Source organism: Lepidochelys olivacea, assembly GCF_965140295.1.
Source record: "Lepidochelys olivacea isolate rLepOli2 genome assembly, chromosome: 7".
Classification (NCBI taxonomy): domain Eukaryota; kingdom Metazoa; phylum Chordata; order Testudines; family Cheloniidae; genus Lepidochelys; species Lepidochelys olivacea.
The window spans coordinates 41,568,191-41,586,387 of NC_140417.1; the positions used below are offsets into that span (position 1 = coordinate 41,568,191).

An 18,197-nucleotide genomic window follows, 5' to 3' on the forward strand; every position below is an offset into this window, starting at 1 on the left:
CTACAGCTCACTTCATTGGATGCATTCAGTGGAAAATACAGTGAGGAGATTTATATATACACAGAACATGAAAAAATGGGTGTTTATCATACACACTGTAAGGAGAGTGATCACTTAAGATGAGCTATTTCCAGCAGAAGAGCGGGGGTGGCGGGGGCGAAGAAAACCTTTTGTAGTGATAATCAAGGTGGGCAATTTCCAGCAGTTAACAAAAATGGGTGGGGGGTGGGAAATAAACATGGGGAAATAGTTTTACTTTGTGTAATGACACATCTACTCCCAGTCTCTATTCAAGACTAAGTTAATTGTATCCAGTTGGCAAATTAATTCCAATTCAGCAGTCTCTCGCTGGAGTCTGTTTTTGAAGTTTTTTTGTTGCAATATTGCAACTTTTAGGTCTGTAATCGAGTGACCAGAGATTGAAGTGTTCTCCGACTGGTTTATGAATGTTATAATTCTTGACGTCTGATTTGTGTCCATTTATTCTTTTACGTAGAGACTGTCCAGTTTGACCAATGTACATGGCAGAGGGGCATTGCTGGCACATAATGGCATATATCACATTGGTAGATGTGCAGGTGAACGAGCCTCTGATAGTGTGGCTGATGTGATTAGGCCCTGTGATGGTGTCCCCTGAATAGATATGTGGATACAGTTGGCAACAGGCTTTGTTGCAAGGATAGGTTCCTGGGTTAGTGGTTCTGGTGTGTGGTTGCTGATGAGTATTTGCTTCAGGTTGGGGGGCTGTCTGTAAGCAAGGACTGGCCTGTCTCCCAGGATCTGTGAGAGTGATGGGTCATCCTTCAGGATAGGTTGTAGATCCTTGATGATGCGTTGGAGAGGTTTTAGTTGGGGGCTGAAGGTGATGGCTAGTGGCATTCTGTTATTTTCTATGTTGGGTCTGTCCTGTAGTAGGTGACTTCTGGGTACTCTTCTGGCTCTATCAATCTGTTTCTTCACTTCTGCAGGTGGGTATTGTAGTTGTAAGAATGCTTGATAGAGATCTTGTAGGTGTTTGTCTCTGTCTGAGGGGTTGGAGCAAATGCTGTTGTATCGTAGAGCTTGGGTGTAGACGATGGATCATTGGTGTGGTGTGGGTGAAAGCTGGAGGCATGTAGGTAGGAATTGCGGTCAGTAGGTTTCCGGTATAGGGTGGTGTTTAGGTGACCATCGCTTATTAGCACCGTAGTAGTCCAGGAAGTGGATCGCTTGTGTGGACTGGTCCAGGCTGAGGTTGATGGTGAGATGGAAATTGTTGAAATCGTGGTGGAATTCCTCAACAGCTTCTTTTCCGTGGGTCTAGATGATGAAGATGTTGTCAATGTAACGCAAGTAGAGTAGGGGCATTAGGGGACGAGAGCTGAGGAAGCGTTGTTCTAAGTCAGCCATAAAAATGTTGGCATAGTGTGGGGCCATGCGGGTACCCCTAGCAGTGCCGGTGATTTGAAGGTATACATTGTCCCCAAATGTGAAATAGTTATGGGTGAGGACAAAGTCAAAAAGTTCAGCCACCAGGTTTGCCGTGACATTATCGGGGATACCATTCCTGATGGCTTGTAGTCCATCTTTGTGTGGAATGTTGGTGTAGAGGGCTTCTACGGCCATAGTGGCCAGGATGGTGTTTTCAGGAAGATCACCGATGGATTGTAGTTTCCTCAGGAAGTCAGTGGTGTCTCGAAGATAGCTGGGAGTGCTGGTAGCATAGAGTCTGAGGAGGGAGTCTACATAGCCAGACAATCCTGCTGTCAGGGTGCCAATGCCTGAGATGATGGGGTGCCCAGGATTTCCAGGTTTATGGATCTTGGGTAGCAGATAGAATACCCCAGGTCGGGGTTCCAGGGGTGTGTCTGTGTGGATTTGTTCTTGTGCTTTTTCAGGGAGTTTCTTGAGCAAATGGTGTAGTTTCTTTTGGTAACCCCCAGTGGGATCAGAGGGTAATGGCTTGTAGAAAGTGGTGTTGGAGAGCTGCCTAGCAGCTTCTTGTTCATATTCCGACCTATTCATGATGACGACAGCACCTCCTTTGTCAGCCTTTTTGATTATGATGTCAGAGTTGTTTCTGAGGCTGTGGATGGCATTGCGTTCTGCACGGCTGAGGTTATGGGGCAAGTGATGCTGCTTTTCCATAATTTCAGCCCATGCACGTCGGCTGAAGCACTCTATGTAGAAGTCCAGTCTGTTGTTTCGACCTTCAGGAGGAGTCCACCTAGAATCCTTCTTTTTGTGATGTAGATAGGAAGGTCTCTGTGGATTAGTATGTTATTCAGAGGTGTGTTGGAAATATTCCTTGAGTCAGAGACATTGCTGGGAATATTCCTTGCTCCAACCTTCCTCTGTTGGTTGCTGGGCAGAGTCTTGTTAAAAGTTAACGATTCTACTGGAAGCAACCCAATTGCTCTACCAGAGTGGAACTATTTAATGTTGATAGTCCCTTGATGGCCCTATGTCAGCTTCCCAGATTTAATCCGTTCCTGCTACAGATTGGAAGTTGTAATGAACACCAAAGGTGACGATAATAAATGTTGTTAATGAAAAATTAACTTGACAGACTTATTATCATACTGTCATAGATGGATATTACATATACTGATCACTATATGTGGGGTCAGGAAGGAATTTTCCTCCAGGCCAAATTGGCGGTGATCTTGTGATTTTTTTTTTTTTTTAACGTCTTCCTCTGCAGCCTGGAGTGCAAGTTGATTGCCAGGATTATCTGAGTATATCTCACTTAATCAATTTGCTGCCACTGCGGGCATTGATGCACCTTCTATTCTCTACCTGTTGCATGTAATAATTTAGTCTCCTGTGGGCTGTAATAATGGGGTCTAATTTTGGTTGTTGGGTTTAATATGCAAGTGCTGGGTGGTGTTATGGCTTGTTATAAATAGGAGGTCAACTAGATGATCTAGTGGTTCTCTCTGACTTTACATTTATTTTCCAAACTTTGGCATATTATATCTTTAAGTCTTTTACTGTCTTAAACAGGGCATATGAGTGCCATTAACGTTAATCAGAAATAAGCACGTGCATAAAAAAAAAAAGACTATATTGTCCTCTTTAGGGAGTTACACTGTTTTAATACATGTGTTTTTATTACATAAAACTTGGCGTGTTAATTTCTGTAAGCATCAGTTATCAGACAAGAGGTAATTGTTTTCAAGTTTTTTTTTTTCTGTTGTACTTTAGCTGATGCTCCAGTGTCTTCATTTTTTGCTGAGGATATACTTACACAGAAATATTGTTACTCAATAAAGATACCTATGAACATGTAAAAGAAATATGGTTTAAGTCTACTTGAAGAGACAAATTAGTTCCGAAAGATTCGGTCAAAAATAACTACAAGGAATTAAGTTTTGACAACTTGGAAGAAAAAATCTAATTTTATTAAGTAGAACAGAGAAAATTAGCCATTCAGATGTATCTGTGAGGTGAAGAGTGATAAACGTGCCAGAATGAGGTTGGGAGGAAATGGTTTCTTACAAAGTCCTTCAGATGTATACTTATATGAAGTAGTATCATAAATTCAGTCTATCTGATACACTTTTGAAACCAGCATGGTATATTCAGATTCTTCAGAATCAAAACTTTCATTTAAAAAAAAAGTAAGTAAGGGTTAGCTTTCATAGTAACTGATACACAGTGGTGGTGTCCTCAGTTTGCAGAGAGTGTGAAACTATGGTGCTGGGAGTCAAGATCTTCCTTACTCCCATTAATTTAATTAGAATATTACTTCTGACACTAGTATTTAACTGCTGGTCATTCTATCAGCTGTGATGGTGAAATTGTGGGTGAGAATGAAACACACACAGGAATTTAGAGTTGTTGCATGAAAAAAAAGAGTGAAGAAAGAGTCGATAGAGATAAATAGGGAAAGGAGGTTAGGAAAAGGAAAGATATACAAGACCGAAATAGCTGTTGTCCTGGCCTGAAAATATTTTCCCACTGAACAATAGTGAACGCAGTTTAACAAAGAATAATATCTGAAAGTTGAATCGCCATATAAAGGCCGTATTCTACTTTTAATCTTTGATCAATCATTGCACTGATATCAATGGATTGTGGATTTAAGGTAGAGTATAATCCTAAATTTATGAAGCAGCATATGGACTGTAATAGTGCCAACCCCAAGAGTTCATAAATGAGTCAGAACCTCCAAAATCATGAGATATATATTTTAATTTGGGTTTTTTTATTTGTCTTTTTGTTTTTAATCTTTAGAGTGAACTTGCATTATGTTTTTAAGCTTTTCCCCTCAGCTATGAAGCTTGTAAGCTTAACTTTATTTGAAACGAAGGGGAGATTTTCATTTAACCCCAGGAGTCCAAGAGTTGGACTTCTAAGAAAAACACGAAATATCATGACAAAAATCAGAAAAGTTGGCAACACTGGTTTAACTACATATGGAATTTGGCCCCCTCCAAAAATAGGTATAAATTGTTGCCTTTAATGGGTAGAAAAGTCTCATAATATATAAAATCTTAAGATAAATATAAGAAAAACGTGAACCTGTTTAGTAACACAACAACCCTACATATTAATGAGACATTTACTAATCAGCTTCCATTATAAAGCCTTATATTTACCTCCTAAAGCTATGGCTTGGTCTGAGCGTTGCCTTGTTTACCCTAAAAACAAAGGAGAATGTTTCTGCAAAATTTAAGAAAGTGAATCTAATTGTTCTTGAGCTACAGATAATTAAAATATTCTGATTAGAAATTTTTTACTTTGTCTAACATTTTCCTCTTAGTTCAAAAAACAGTTTGGGTCTCCCCCTTCAGACTTCTGATATAAGCAAATCTTGGGCCATAATTGTGACCCTAAGTCTGCAAGCCAAAGCACATGTTTAACTTTACTCACAGTTGTAGACCCATTGACTTAAATTTAGGACTGAATCCTACAAAACTGTACTCAGCTGAGCAGTCATCACTTGTGCAAAAAGATTCGCTAAAGTCCAAGGGACTACTCACCTTAGTTTGTTTTTACAGAATCATGACCTCATTTAATGCATTGTGAAGTTAGCATTTTGAAGTGAAGATGCAGAATTTCATGTTGATATTCTAATAAAATTTCAGGCTAATATTCTAATAAACATCCATGTTGACTGTGCACTAAATTATTTAAATCTATGTCGTTAGATGGCAGTATTTCACTATTTACTGGCTGATTATTGAATTTAAATTACATTTTTTTTATCAGAGAAATTGTGATTTTTATGTGAATTTGTTTTGTTGATGGGTCATTTCCTGGGGGGAAAAAAAACAAAAACCTGTGTCAAAATTATAATTTAAAATGCTAGTAGAGAGAGATTAATTTTCTGGTTTTGTTCCCCCCCCCCCTTTTGCATTATATAATTTAAGTTTCTGATATTTCATGCTTTTAAAAATATGGAGCTATATAAGCATCTTCTAGCATAGAGGGAATTACACATACAGACTCTAATGTGTATAGCACATATCTACTTGTACAGTTATTAAATACAACAAAAATATATGGTCTTGTAATATGATAGAGATTTTACATATACAAGTCAGAAAATTTAAAGCTGTGGTTTCCATAGCAATTATAATTCAGCTTCCTTGTATGCGCTGTATTACTATGTATGGTGTTCAATTTGAAGATTTTATTTATAATGTGACTGGATTACATTCATTGTGAGAATATCTATGAATTATTTACCTACAGTAGTAAAATGTCAACACAATATTTCATGAACAAAGCAAATGGACACATCTTGCTTTTAATTTCTATTTTTTTAAAGAAACGGACAATGCAGCATGCTTACTATGACATTCAGATTTTTGTATGTGGCTAATGTGTGCACTAACTTTTTTCCGGAAGTATAGTTCAGAAGTTCGTATGTAACAGAATTGAAAAAAATCTTTTTTTTTTTTTTTTAAGAAAATATCCTGTTGTGTATTTGGTATGTTGGAGGTTCTGTGGAAATATTTCATACACTGCTATTTGGCTACCTCAGCAGCATGAAAGAGAGGCTGTCTGTGAATTTTTTTGTGCATACAACATTTGTTTAAACAAGGAATTGTTTGGGTAATGGCAGTCTTGCGTTTAAGGCACAAAATTGGACGTTGTGAGATAGGGATAATCCTGGTTTTGCTACAGACTTCCTGTGTGATGTTATCCAAGACACTTAGGTCTCCAATGTGCAATGAAAACACTGAAGTCAATGGGGGTCTGCATGGATACGGGGGTTTGCCCATATTTCTCAGTGCAGGATTGGGTCCTTAATCCGCAATTTTAAAACTTGAAAATTTTCCCATAACTTCTGTTCCTTACGCTCTCCACCTGTAAAATTAGGATGATAAATGTTTTACCTCGTAGGAGATTTGTGTTGGGACACAGATTTACTAATATGTGTAAAGTATTCTGAGACCCTTAGAATAAAAATATAGCTCTAATCCTCCTGTTAGTATTCTCCCAAACCTCTTTTCGAGGAATGTCCAATTGGGTAACACATCTTCCACCCAGTTCTGGTCTAAGTAAGGATTATTTTTCTTCCCCCTGTTTTGGGGAGATATAAAATGGCCACAGCATAGATCTTCCAATTGAATGAGTTAAATTCTTTTGTTTCCGCAGGTTCTTGACTGAAATCTGAAAGTTTTACCACAGCAAAGGGTTTTTACTTTTGTCTCTAGATTTAAAAAAAAAAGAAAAAAATAAAGCCTGTACTGGTGCTAAAAGTCATTAATAATGAAAGATGGAGTCCCATGTGCCAAAGCAGAGATCCTTTACAGAAAGATGAAGTTTGACATAAAAATACCATTAGATTCTGCCATATTGTACTTAAACTCTCTCCAAGTACATACACAATTTTAGCTTTATACTAACTTTAAACTCTACCATGTCAAATCTCAAGAACATTGAGGGAGTGGTCAATTTAATTAAAAATTGCCGTTTTCCAGAGGATTTTTTTTCCTTTAAACGTTTTCAGTGGACCATAAGATGGCGTCTGGGCATAAAATGGTAGTGTCAGTTTCCTGGGATGCCAGTTTTCTATAAAGATACAATTGCTTACATCCAATAACTGTGCTAGCAGTTTGTCTGCTGCTCTGTGCCCAGATCTGAGCCTTCTGCTATATGTTTTAATTTATTTTCTTTCCTTATGATGCTTATTCAACTTCCCAAATTTTATAAAGTATCTTGGCTAGCCTTCTCCAACTCTAGTCATGGCAACATTGGCAATGTCCCTGTACAAACAATGCTACAGAATGTCATGATATGTTTTCATTTGACTCCAGCATTCCCATTAAATTTGTTTCCTCTACCTTACCTTCCCATGAGTTCATAGTAGCTGGAATAGGAAAAACAGTATGGTATGCCCCACTGCAGTGAGAAGTATTAATGCTGCCTGTTTCATGATGTCTTTCCAAGTGATGTGTTCTAACTGTCCTTTCCCAAGCTAACTGCTCTGGCATGTTTTAAAACATATAATACAAAGAATTATATTTTTTCTATTTGAACCTACTTTCTCACTCTCTGTGAAAGCTAAAATTGCATACATTGTTTGAGATTTTAATTTGGTATACACGTTAATCACACTTATTTCTGCAGATATATTTGTGTACGCGTATTCTTGTGAAGTAAAATGAAAGTAAGGCAAAATGGATGTCATAAAATACAAAACAAATTCAAGAAATAAAACACAAGGAGAACTGTAGAGCAAATGATTTTCTTATTCCTCTCTTTAGATCACATTACAGTATTATATGTATTAGTGGTTGGATGACAAAGTTTTGTTTGTTATACCGCGGGTTCTCAACCTTTTTCTGTCTGAGCCCCCACCCCGCCCCCCAAGCATGGCCTATTTGTGCTACAGTAACAGGTTTTCTGCATATAAAAGCCAGGGCCAGCGTTAGGGGTAGCAAGCAAGCGGATTGCCTGGTGCCCCATACCACAGGGACACCTGCAAAGCTACATTGCTCAGGCTTCAGCTTCAGCCCCAGGTGGCTGGGCTCAGGGCCGCAGGTGGCATGGCTTTGGGTTTCTGCCATGGACCCCAACAAGTCTAAAGCTTTCCCTGCTTGGGGGATGCCCAAAACCTTGCGGACCCCTAAGGGTCCATGGACCTGTGGTTGAAAACCACAGTGTTACACAAATAGTTAATTTGTTAATATTACTTGTTGAAGTCATGCTGGGGGATGAAGAGAATGGGACAATAATAGATTAAACAGAAAGCAATGCTATGTTATGAAGCATACAAGCACCATCCTCTTGTACTTCTTAAAAATTACCATTTCTCTTCAAGGGAGCGTAGGCATTATTCCAATAGGTTGTTACCTTTGTACTATTTATGTGTATGATCAAAGATTTTTTGTGTAAGTAGACCTCACTTTAAAATCTGTGTTTAAGATCTCCTTAACTAACAAGTTTATATATAATTATAAATTAATCTGCATTTTTTTCTTAATTTCTCTAATCTAGAGTAATGAAAGCATATCTGCTGTTGTTACTGACCTCAGCATTATAATGGAATGTGGTGAATATTTGGATTTAAGCAAGTTTGTGTCCAGGTAAGGTTTTTGTTTGTTAAATAAATTATTTTTGTATGGTTGATATGGTTCATTGTACTAGAGAAAGTATTGAGTGGGTTGATTCTTTGGATTTGTTGAAAAAGCTGTGTCATTTTCTTCGCTTGGTAACATGTTGTGATCAGTGGCTCTTAAATACCTTCAGATTACTGGGTTTGATACAGGAATTAATAGAGGTAATTCTATGGTTTGTGTCATGGCAGGAGGGCAGATTAGATTATCATAGATTTTTAAGGCCGAAAAGGGACATTTATGAATTATGAAGCCATATTAAAAACAGGAAGACATATTTTTGCTATGTGTTTTAGAACTTTGTATTGCTTAATCCAGAGATAATTTAACTAATTTCAATTAATATGCAAGAAATCCTTTCAAGGTCTGCTTTTCTGTTCCAACATTGTTATACGTGGGCAAAATGTGTGTGATCGCATCTCCCTCTAGTGAATGACCCTCAAAGGATAGGAGTCTGTTTCTTATTCCTAGCTAGTTAAGGGACAACTGGTCAAGCAGTCTTATATAAAGGGATGTGTGGTTGTCTCAGTTTGCATATAAGATGTAAACAATGTCCTCAGCAAGAGAGAAGAAAGAAGACACAGAAAATCTGCATCTCAGCACACAAGTGACAGAAAACAGCATGTAGCATCTTACCTCACTAGACTCTGTTTCCTTCTGCTCAGCTGGTTAGAACTTTGAGGGGGCTAAACGACAAAAATGAGGGGCAAACACCCCAAGGTGTATCTCTCCCTGTCAATCTCCTCCTTCGTACCTGAGAAGACAAAAGAAACAGCAATTGGACTTTGGGAGAGAGGTCCAGATCTGTAAAGTTTGGTCAGTAATTCTGTTAGAAGGATATAGTAAGGACTTCACTTTGAATCAAGGATAGTTTAAGTTAGGCCCTAGGAAGTGTTTTAACTTTATTTTTCTTGTAACCATTTCTAACTTTTTGCCTCATTGCTTGTAGTCATTTTAAAATCCCATTGTAGTTAAATAAATATTTTTATTCTTTAATTGAAACTAATCCGGTGTGTTTAACTTAAATTGGGTAACGCCATTTAAGGTGGCAAGTTGTTGTGTATTGTTCCCTTAAAGGGACAACAGATATAATATATTTGGACTGTCGAAGAGAGGGCTGGTCAGTACAATACATATATTTTTGGGAAAATCTAGGACTGGTAGTGTGTTGGGGTCACTCTGCAGAAAGAACCCAGGCTGGTAAAAGCTAGCGTGTGACCCGTGTGTGGCTGGCAGGCTGCAATTACCTATAGACATTCAAGGTGTTTGCATGCTGGCAGGCTGCTTGTGAGTGGGTCAGGTGGTAGCTACTGCAGTCAGGCATTTTAAGGCACCCAAGGTGCAGAGCAGCCCCTCACTTGGCTAGATTGCACCCCAGTATGTCACAGTCATGCTACCAGTCCGGCCTACAATGGTCTTTTTTTAAACAAGTTTAATATTTTTATTGAAGTGACTTGTAAAGTACATATTTATCTTTCTTATCAGAGAGGTGAGAAGTAAGTAGAGGCACCACTGGCATTTGAACCCACAATCTCCTGTTTACTAGACAGTTATTTAACCAGCTATGCCATGGCATTTAGTGCTACCATCCTCATAGGTCAGGAATGTGAGGCTTACTACTGGTATCGTGTAACCTGCCTTGAATCAGTTGCTTGGTGACTAAACTGGGAACCCCACCACACACCAATTCATAGTGGTGGGTATGCCAGATACCCACTGGAATGAAAAACAATATTCACAAAGGAGTAGTTCTGTCTGGCACTGATACCTTGTAGACAGTTCTTGGTTGAACAGAAGCTAGGGCAGAAAACTCTGAACTGAATTCACTGGGGAGAAAGCATCAGGTGGTTGGCATTGCAACTCAGTTCTGCTCTCTGGCATCTCCTGCATTGGTGCTGGCTTCCAAATATCTTCGGTCTTTCGTGCCTTTTGATCCAGTCAGTAGGACCAAATCCCCCCCTCCTGGTAATAATGCAAGCCGCCTTATTTTTCTGCCTAGGTGTATGTGCCAAAGGTTTGGGTATGATGGTTGCCCTCTTCATTGCTTGCCGGAATGTGAGGACAATCTGCACTGTGAGGATGACCTCAGTGAGGTCGATGACCCTAGAAAGGTTGCCACCATTGACAGAGAGCTGGAGAAGCTTGACATAGATGTAGCCACTCTCTCTGAAATCAGACTAGTTGACGCAGGCTCTCTATGCGAGATGCATTATGCCTTCTTTTAGCATGGAAAAAGGAAACGACCATCACAAATGTGGGATGGTTGGTTTTGCAGTCAACTTCTTAGCACCCAGGGTCAAATGTCCTATTGCAATATGAGGATGTATTATATCACTAAGAATATCTTCCACAGGCAGCTTTGCCAACATCACTGTTACCTTTGCCCCAGCACTTTATTCCACCTTTCAAGAGAGGAACTTGTTCTATTAGTAGGTAGACAGTGTCACCAGCAAACTACCACTAGGTGAGTGACTATATCTATTGGGATAGTTCAGTGTTAGAGTCGCCTCTCATCACAAGATGTGGTTGCTATGCACAGGCCACCATGGAGTAGGAAAAATAAATAACAGTGGGCAAACACTACAGGAGTACTGTGCATTGGTTATAACTACTTCCAGAGGTAGTCATGGCCAGAAGGTCTCCTGGAGACATCCCACATGTAGCCACTGGCACCAACTGGATTTAATTGTCACCCAGAGAAAACACCTACAGGATATTCTCCATACTTACAGTTTTTACAGTTCAGACTGTGACACAGACCATGCTGCAAAATGAGGAAATTCCATTGTATCAAACAAAGCTGTTCGCCCACACATTAATATCAACAACACAAAAGACCAAGGAGGATGTCTTCAACTCACTAAAAATCTCCGGGAAGCTGTGTCCTGCGTTCCACCTCCCCTGATTGCTGATGCAGCGTGGAACACACTTAGACTGAATATCCATATAGCTATAGTCTTCACTTTTGGTAAAAAGAATGTACAAGATAAAGATTGGTTTGCAGCATATGCTGAAAAAATGTTTCCAGTTATTGAAGGAAAATGCACAGCATATCTCCACCACATAGGAACCACTGTCCTGGACATGTTCTAACCTCAGAGTGGCCTAGAGCTCATTGCAGTGAAGAGAGAGACAATGAGCTCAATCATACTGTCTGTCTATATGAAAAGATAACGAGGAGTCCGGTGGCACCTGAAAGACTAACCGATTTGGGCATAAGCTTTCGTGGGTAAAAAACCCACTTCAGATCCATGGACTGAAAATTACAGATGCAGGCATTATTATACTGACACATGAAGAGAAGGGAGTTACCTTACAAGTGGAGAACCAGTATTGACAAGGCCAATTCAATCAGGGTGGATGTAGTCCACTCCCAATAATTGAGGAGGAGGTGTCAAAGCCAGGACAGGGGAAGTTGCTTTTGTAGTGAGCCAGCCACTCCCAGTCCCTATACAAGCCCAAATTAATGGTGTTAAATTTGCAAATGAATTTTGTTCTGCAGTTTCTCCAGCAGGAGGAGGCATTTCTCTACCAGGAGGAGGAGTCAGGAAGCAAGGATTAATTAGATGAGGTTCAGCTGGATGGGAAAAGAAGGGGCTTGTAGAAAGCCCAGGAACTGAGAGCAGCTAGGGGCTCCAGGGAAGTAGCCCAGAGTCACTCCCTGGGTGAAGAGAGGTGGGTTTGGGACTATAGAGGGTAGTCTACAGTTAATTCCTGGGAGGAGAGAGAGCCAGAAAGGTAGGCAAGGGTCAAGAGAAAAGCAACAAGGAGTTGGATAGGTTTCAGAGTAACAACCGTGTTAGTCTGTATTCGCAAAAAGAAAAGGAATACTTGTGGCACCTTAGAGACTAACCAATTTATTTGAGCATAAGCTTTCGTGAGCTACAGCTCACTTCATCGGATGCATATTGTGGAAAGTGTAGAAGATCTTTTTATACACACAAAGCATGAAAAATTACCTCCCCTCACCCCACTCTCCTGCTGGTAATAGCTTATCTAAAGTGACTACTCTCCTTACAATGTGTATGATAATCTAGGTGGGCCATTTCCAGCACAAATCCAGGGTTTAACAAGAACATCGGGGGGGGGGGGTAAGGAAAAAACAAGGGGAAATAGGTTGCCTTGCATAATGACTTAGCCACTCCCAGTCTCTATTCAAGCCTAAGTTAATTGTATCCAATTTGCAAATGAATTCCAATTCAACAGTCTCTCGCTGGAGTTCGATGGTCACATAAACACCACCCTATACCGGAAACCTACTGACCGCTATTCCTACCTACATGCCTCCAGCTTTCACCCTGACCACACCACACGATCCATTGTCTACAGCCAAGCTCTGCAATACAACCGCATTTGCTCCAACCCCTCAGACAGAGACAAACACCTACAAGATCTCTATCAAGCATTCTTACAACTACAATACCCACCTGCAGAAGTGAAGAAACAGATTGATAGAGCCAGAAGAGTTCCCAGAAGTCACCTACTTCAGGACAGGCCTAACAAAGAACATAACAGAACGCCACTAGCCGTCACTTTCAGCCCCCAACTAAACCCCCTCCAATGCATTATTAAGGGTCTACAACCTATCCTGAAGGATGACCCAACACTCTCACAAATCTTGGGAGACAGGCTAGTCCTTGCCTACAGACAGCCCCACAACCTGAAGCAAATACTCACCAGCAACCACGTACCACACACCAGAACCACTAACCCAGGAACCTATCCTTGCAACAAAGCCCGTTGCCAACTGTGCCCACATATCTATTCAGGGGACACCATCACAGGGCCTAATAACATCAGCCACACTATATCAGAGGCTCGTTCACCTGCACATCCACCAATGTGATATATGCCATTATGTGCCAGCAATGCCCCTCTGCCATGTACATTGGTCAAACTGGACAGTCTCTACGTAAAAGAATAAATGGACACAAATCGGATGTCAAGAATTATAACATTCATAAACCAGTCAGAGAACACTTCAATCTCTCTGGTCACGCGATTACAGACATGAAAGTTGCGATATTACAACAAAAAAACTTCAAATCCAGGCTCCAGCGAGAGACTGTTGAATTGGAATTCATTTGTAAATTGGATACAATTAACTTAGGCTTGAATAGAGACTGGGAGTGGCTAAGTCATTGTGCAAGGTAATCTATTTCCTCTTGTTTTTTCCTCCCCCCCCCCCCCCCCCCCCCCGAGACGTTCTTGTTAAACTCTGGATTTGTGCTGGAAATGGCCCACCTTGATTATCATACACATTGTAAGGAGAGTGGTCACTTTAGATAAGCTATTACCAGCAGGAGAGTGGGGTGAGGGGAGGTATTTTTTCATGCTTTGTGTGTATAAAAAGATCTTCTACACTTTCCACAGTATGCATCCGATGAAGTGAGCTGTAGTTCACGAAAGCTTATGCTCAAATAAATTGGTTAGTCTCTGAGTTGGATAGGGCAGACCTTGGCTGTTAAAGTGAGGACCCCTGAGCTGGAATCTGGAGTAGAGGGTGGGCTTGGGTTTCCTTACCAGCCACTGGGGAAGTGGTGCAGTCCACACAGGGGAAAGTGGACTGCCTGGGGCAGTTCGCCTTCAAGGACGTAAGGGGAGGACTTTTGGGACCTGGTCAAAGGGCCCAGTCATGAAGAGGAAGCTGCAGCTCCTGGAGCTAGAGGGGCAGAAGAGAGGACCTTGGGTGGAGGGACTGCTAGAGGGTCCAGCAACTGGACGGAGCTAACCCCCAGAGTGTCCAGGAGGGGGTGACTCTAGCGGTGAGTGGGCCACATGACAGGGAATAGTAAACTAATTTATTGCATAAATTACCCTTTCCGTTTTGTATTTTGTTTGACACTTTGAGAATGGCTTCAACTTTGTGTTTCCTAACTAGTTAAACTTTGACTTTGTCAGTAGAATGCAGCATTTTGTGTTGTATCTGCAACACATCTGTATTATATTAAACTTTGCATGGGCTTAGTTCTGGGGGTGGGTGGGTCTGTTGTAGTTTTGTGTGTGTGAGAGAGAGAGAGAAAGGGAACCCCATGAGACAATCATTATTACCACAGCTGTAAGAGTCATTTCTTGTTTTTATATCTGGTGCAAAAAGTCATGAGTACTGTGCTGAGTTAATTTTTTTTTCTTTGGAAGTAGTTAAGGGATCCTGTTTCTTTTATAATGGATTTTTGTTTCTTACTTACTTTTTGTTTTTACTGATATGCTTTTGTAAAAGTGGTACAGAAATTGGATAGGGACTATTTTATTGTGGCCTGATAGGGAGTTACTGTGTTACTAAATTTATCTTCTGTTTCTTGGATAACTTCTCTGTCACATGCACAATAGCTTTCGAGATCAGTTCTTTCTGTAGTTAATGGAATTTTTTTTTTAATCCACTCTGGTTCTAGACTGCTAAATTCTTTCCAAAACAGTCTTAAATTATGAGTTCTCTCACAGATCTACCTATTTCTTTGAAAATTTTTCTTAATACTTAAGTATACACACAGGTTACCATTACAAAAAACACAGCAGTGTAGTGCCAATACTTCATATTTCTTCACATCATTATTAAGCTAACCAATAAATTTTTGTTTATGTTGTTGGTCTGTCAGAACTCCAAGTAATTTGAAGGAGTCTCCTACAGTGTTAGGAACACTTTGAGAATCATTTCCAAACTGGCAAAAGTGAGTGAGTGAAATGCCACATTACACTCTCTGAAATGAGTGAACGAAAACAGCAATAACTGTGGGAATGCAGGGTCGGGGGAGACCTAGTTAACTTCAGTGCTGTGAATTATTTCTTGTGAAAATAGAGTTTCCATTTTGTTTCAGATTTCTGAAAACCTTCTTGACAGCTGAATGAGTCAGAGTAGAAATATTTTTCTTCAGGCTCTCCTGCTTATCCATCGGTTCTCAAACTTTTGTACTGGTGACCCCTTTCACATAGCAAACCTCTGAGTGTGACTCCCCCCCCCCCGTATAAATTAAAAACACTTTTTAATATATTAAATACCATTATAAATGCTGGATGCAAAGCTGGGTTTAGGGTGGAGGCTGCCAGCTCGTGACCCCCCCCATCTAATAACCTCGCAACCACCTGAGGGGTCCTAACCCCCAGTTTGAGAACTCCTGTGCTTACCCTTCAAAAATTTAGGTTTTGTGTACTCATTTCCTTCACTCCCTCTGACACTGAAGAAAATCACTTATCTTACACGTGTACCGTCAAAGCTAATACTCATTTTGAATTTGGTGCAGTAATGTGGTTCACTGTCTCATATGTAGCAAACATTACGTCTGTACATATGTGTGTACACTTAGGGCATGTCTACACTTGAAACCGCATGTTTTGTCCATACATGTTAAGTGACCCTTAACAAGTATTGCATGAGCAATGCCGATGCACCACAGTTACTCCTTGATTAAGGTAAATTTGCCTTATATCATTGCTGCCACACAGGAGGATGATGGTTGAAAACAAGTGATCAGCATTCAGGTCTTGCATCCCATGGTGGATTGCTCTGCAACTGTACTTTATGCATTCTGGGATTTTTCGTACATCTGTTGTGGGATACCTACTAGAAGGCAGTGGAATTTTGGGATTTGGGGTCAAATTAAGTAATTCCCAAGATTGCTCTTCTTTCATCCCATCATCCATCTATATTTTGTGAGCCAGTAGTATTTTCAAAGTGCTGTCTGGAAGCATGGAGGAGGCATTGGCAAGCACTGTTATCCTCATGGTGGTGAATAGGTTGTTGCATGAATACCTGAATTTTGTTCAGTTACTTAAGGAACAGGGCCTGTTAGGAGGAGGCTGAAACTGACCAACATGTCTCCTTGATGTTTTCCTGGAACGACTTCACTTGGTGACGTGCTGCTTTTTGTGCTCTAGCAATGACGGGCGGGACAGGATAGTGCTATAGACCTGGGATGATCAGCAGTGGTGGCAGAACTTTAGAATGTCCTAAAACACTTTCCTGGAAATCTGTGCAGAGTTTGCCCCAGAGCCTCAAAGCAGAACACCTAGATGAAAGCTGCCCTTAGCCTAGCCATCATCATTTGGAACCTCCCTACTCCCGATTGCTACCGGTCAGTAGCTAGCCAGTTTGGTGTCAGTAGATCAACCATCTCATGGACTCATAGACTTAAAGGCTCGAAGGCACTTCACCCACTCATTCCTATAATAGGCCCATAACCTCTGGCTGAATTACTGAAGTCCTCAAATCTTGATTTAAAGACTTGAAGTTACAGAGACTCCAGCATTTACTCTAGTTCAAACCAGCAAGTGACCCATGCTGAAGAAAGGAAGATGAAAAACCCCCATGGTCTCTGCCAATCTGACCTGGGGAAAATTTCCTTCCCAATCTCAAATAGGGCAATCTGTTAGAGCCTCAGCACGTGGTGAGACTTATCAGCCAGACATCTGGGAAGGAATTCTCTGTAGTAACTCAGAGTCCTCCCTGTCTAATGTCCCATCCCCAGCCTTTGGAGATATTTGCTAATAGCAGATGCAGATGGGCCATGTAACATTGTAGGCAACCTCATCATACCATCCCCTCCATAAACTTTATCAAACTCAGTCTTGGAACAAGTTAGATTTTCTTGCCCCCTCTGCTCCCTTTGGAAGGCTGTTCGAGAACTTCACCCCTCTTCGTTAGAAACCTTAATCTAAATTTCAAGTTTGATAAGCAGCAAGACCAAATGGCACCATAGCTAAATAGCAGAGTAAAAGGGCATCATTTAAAAATTGGAAGTTAAACCCCTACTGAGGAAACTCAAAATGAGCATAAACTCTGGCAAGTCAAGTGTAAAAATATAATTAGGTTGGCCAAAAAAAGAATTTGAAGAGCAGTTAGCAAAAGACACCACACTAACATCAGTTTTTTTTAAGTACATCAGAAGCAGGAAGCCTGCCAAACAGTCAGTGGGGTCAATGGATGATTAAGGTGCTAAGTGAGCACTCAAGAAAGACAAAGCCATTGCAGAGAAGCCAAATGAGTTCTTTGCATTGGTCTTCACTGCAGAGGATGTGAGGAAGATTGCCATACCTGAGCCATTCTTTTTAGGTGACAGATCTGGGGTCATTCCTGTGTTGGATTTACAATTACAATTAAAACTGGAGAAGGCCAACCCAAAGAGGAAATGCTTTTCTTCTTTATCCAATGAAGATTCAGCCATGCCTCTAATCCAGTGGTCACCAACTGGTTGAGGTCAATCATGGAGACTCTCCCAATTGATGGCGATCTCCGGTGGTGCAGCCAGGGACAGCAAGTTATATACACTTGTGGTGCCCGGGCTCCAGCAATATTCAGGGCCCGGGGCCCAGCTCCACCAATGTTTAGGGCTGGGTCTCTCCCCCTACTTGCTGCCCCCGCTCACCTCCCCCAGCTCAGGTTGACTCTGCTTGGCCGGCTCCCTGAGTCAACTGCTGCAGCAGGGTCCTAGTGCCCCCCATTCACTAATGACAGGGCAGGCTTACCCTGCCCTTCCTCCCTAGCCTGAGCCTCTCCAACGCCCCCAACCCCAGCCCCAGCCAGAGCCCTAATCCCCCCACACCCAAATCTCTGTCCCAGCCCTGAGCACCTCCCACACCCCTAACCTCTCATCCTCAGCCCCACAGCCCTCACCCCTGCACCCCCTCGTATCCCCAAACTCCCTCCCA

General features: G+C 41.1%; 1 protein-coding gene across 2 annotated transcripts in view; it reads left to right on the plus strand.

The window, feature by feature from the left end:
- CENPP (centromere protein P) overlaps positions 1-18,197 on the plus strand; it is a 318,318-nt gene that overhangs the window by 5,819 nt on the left and 294,302 nt on the right. For both annotated transcript variants that reach the window (XM_084635190.1, XM_084635189.1), the window contains exon 5: positions 8,437-8,525. In XM_084635190.1, the coding sequence (XP_084491316.1) occupies positions 8,437-8,525 (89 nt within the window). The remainder of the gene's footprint in view (positions 1-8,436; positions 8,526-18,197) is intronic.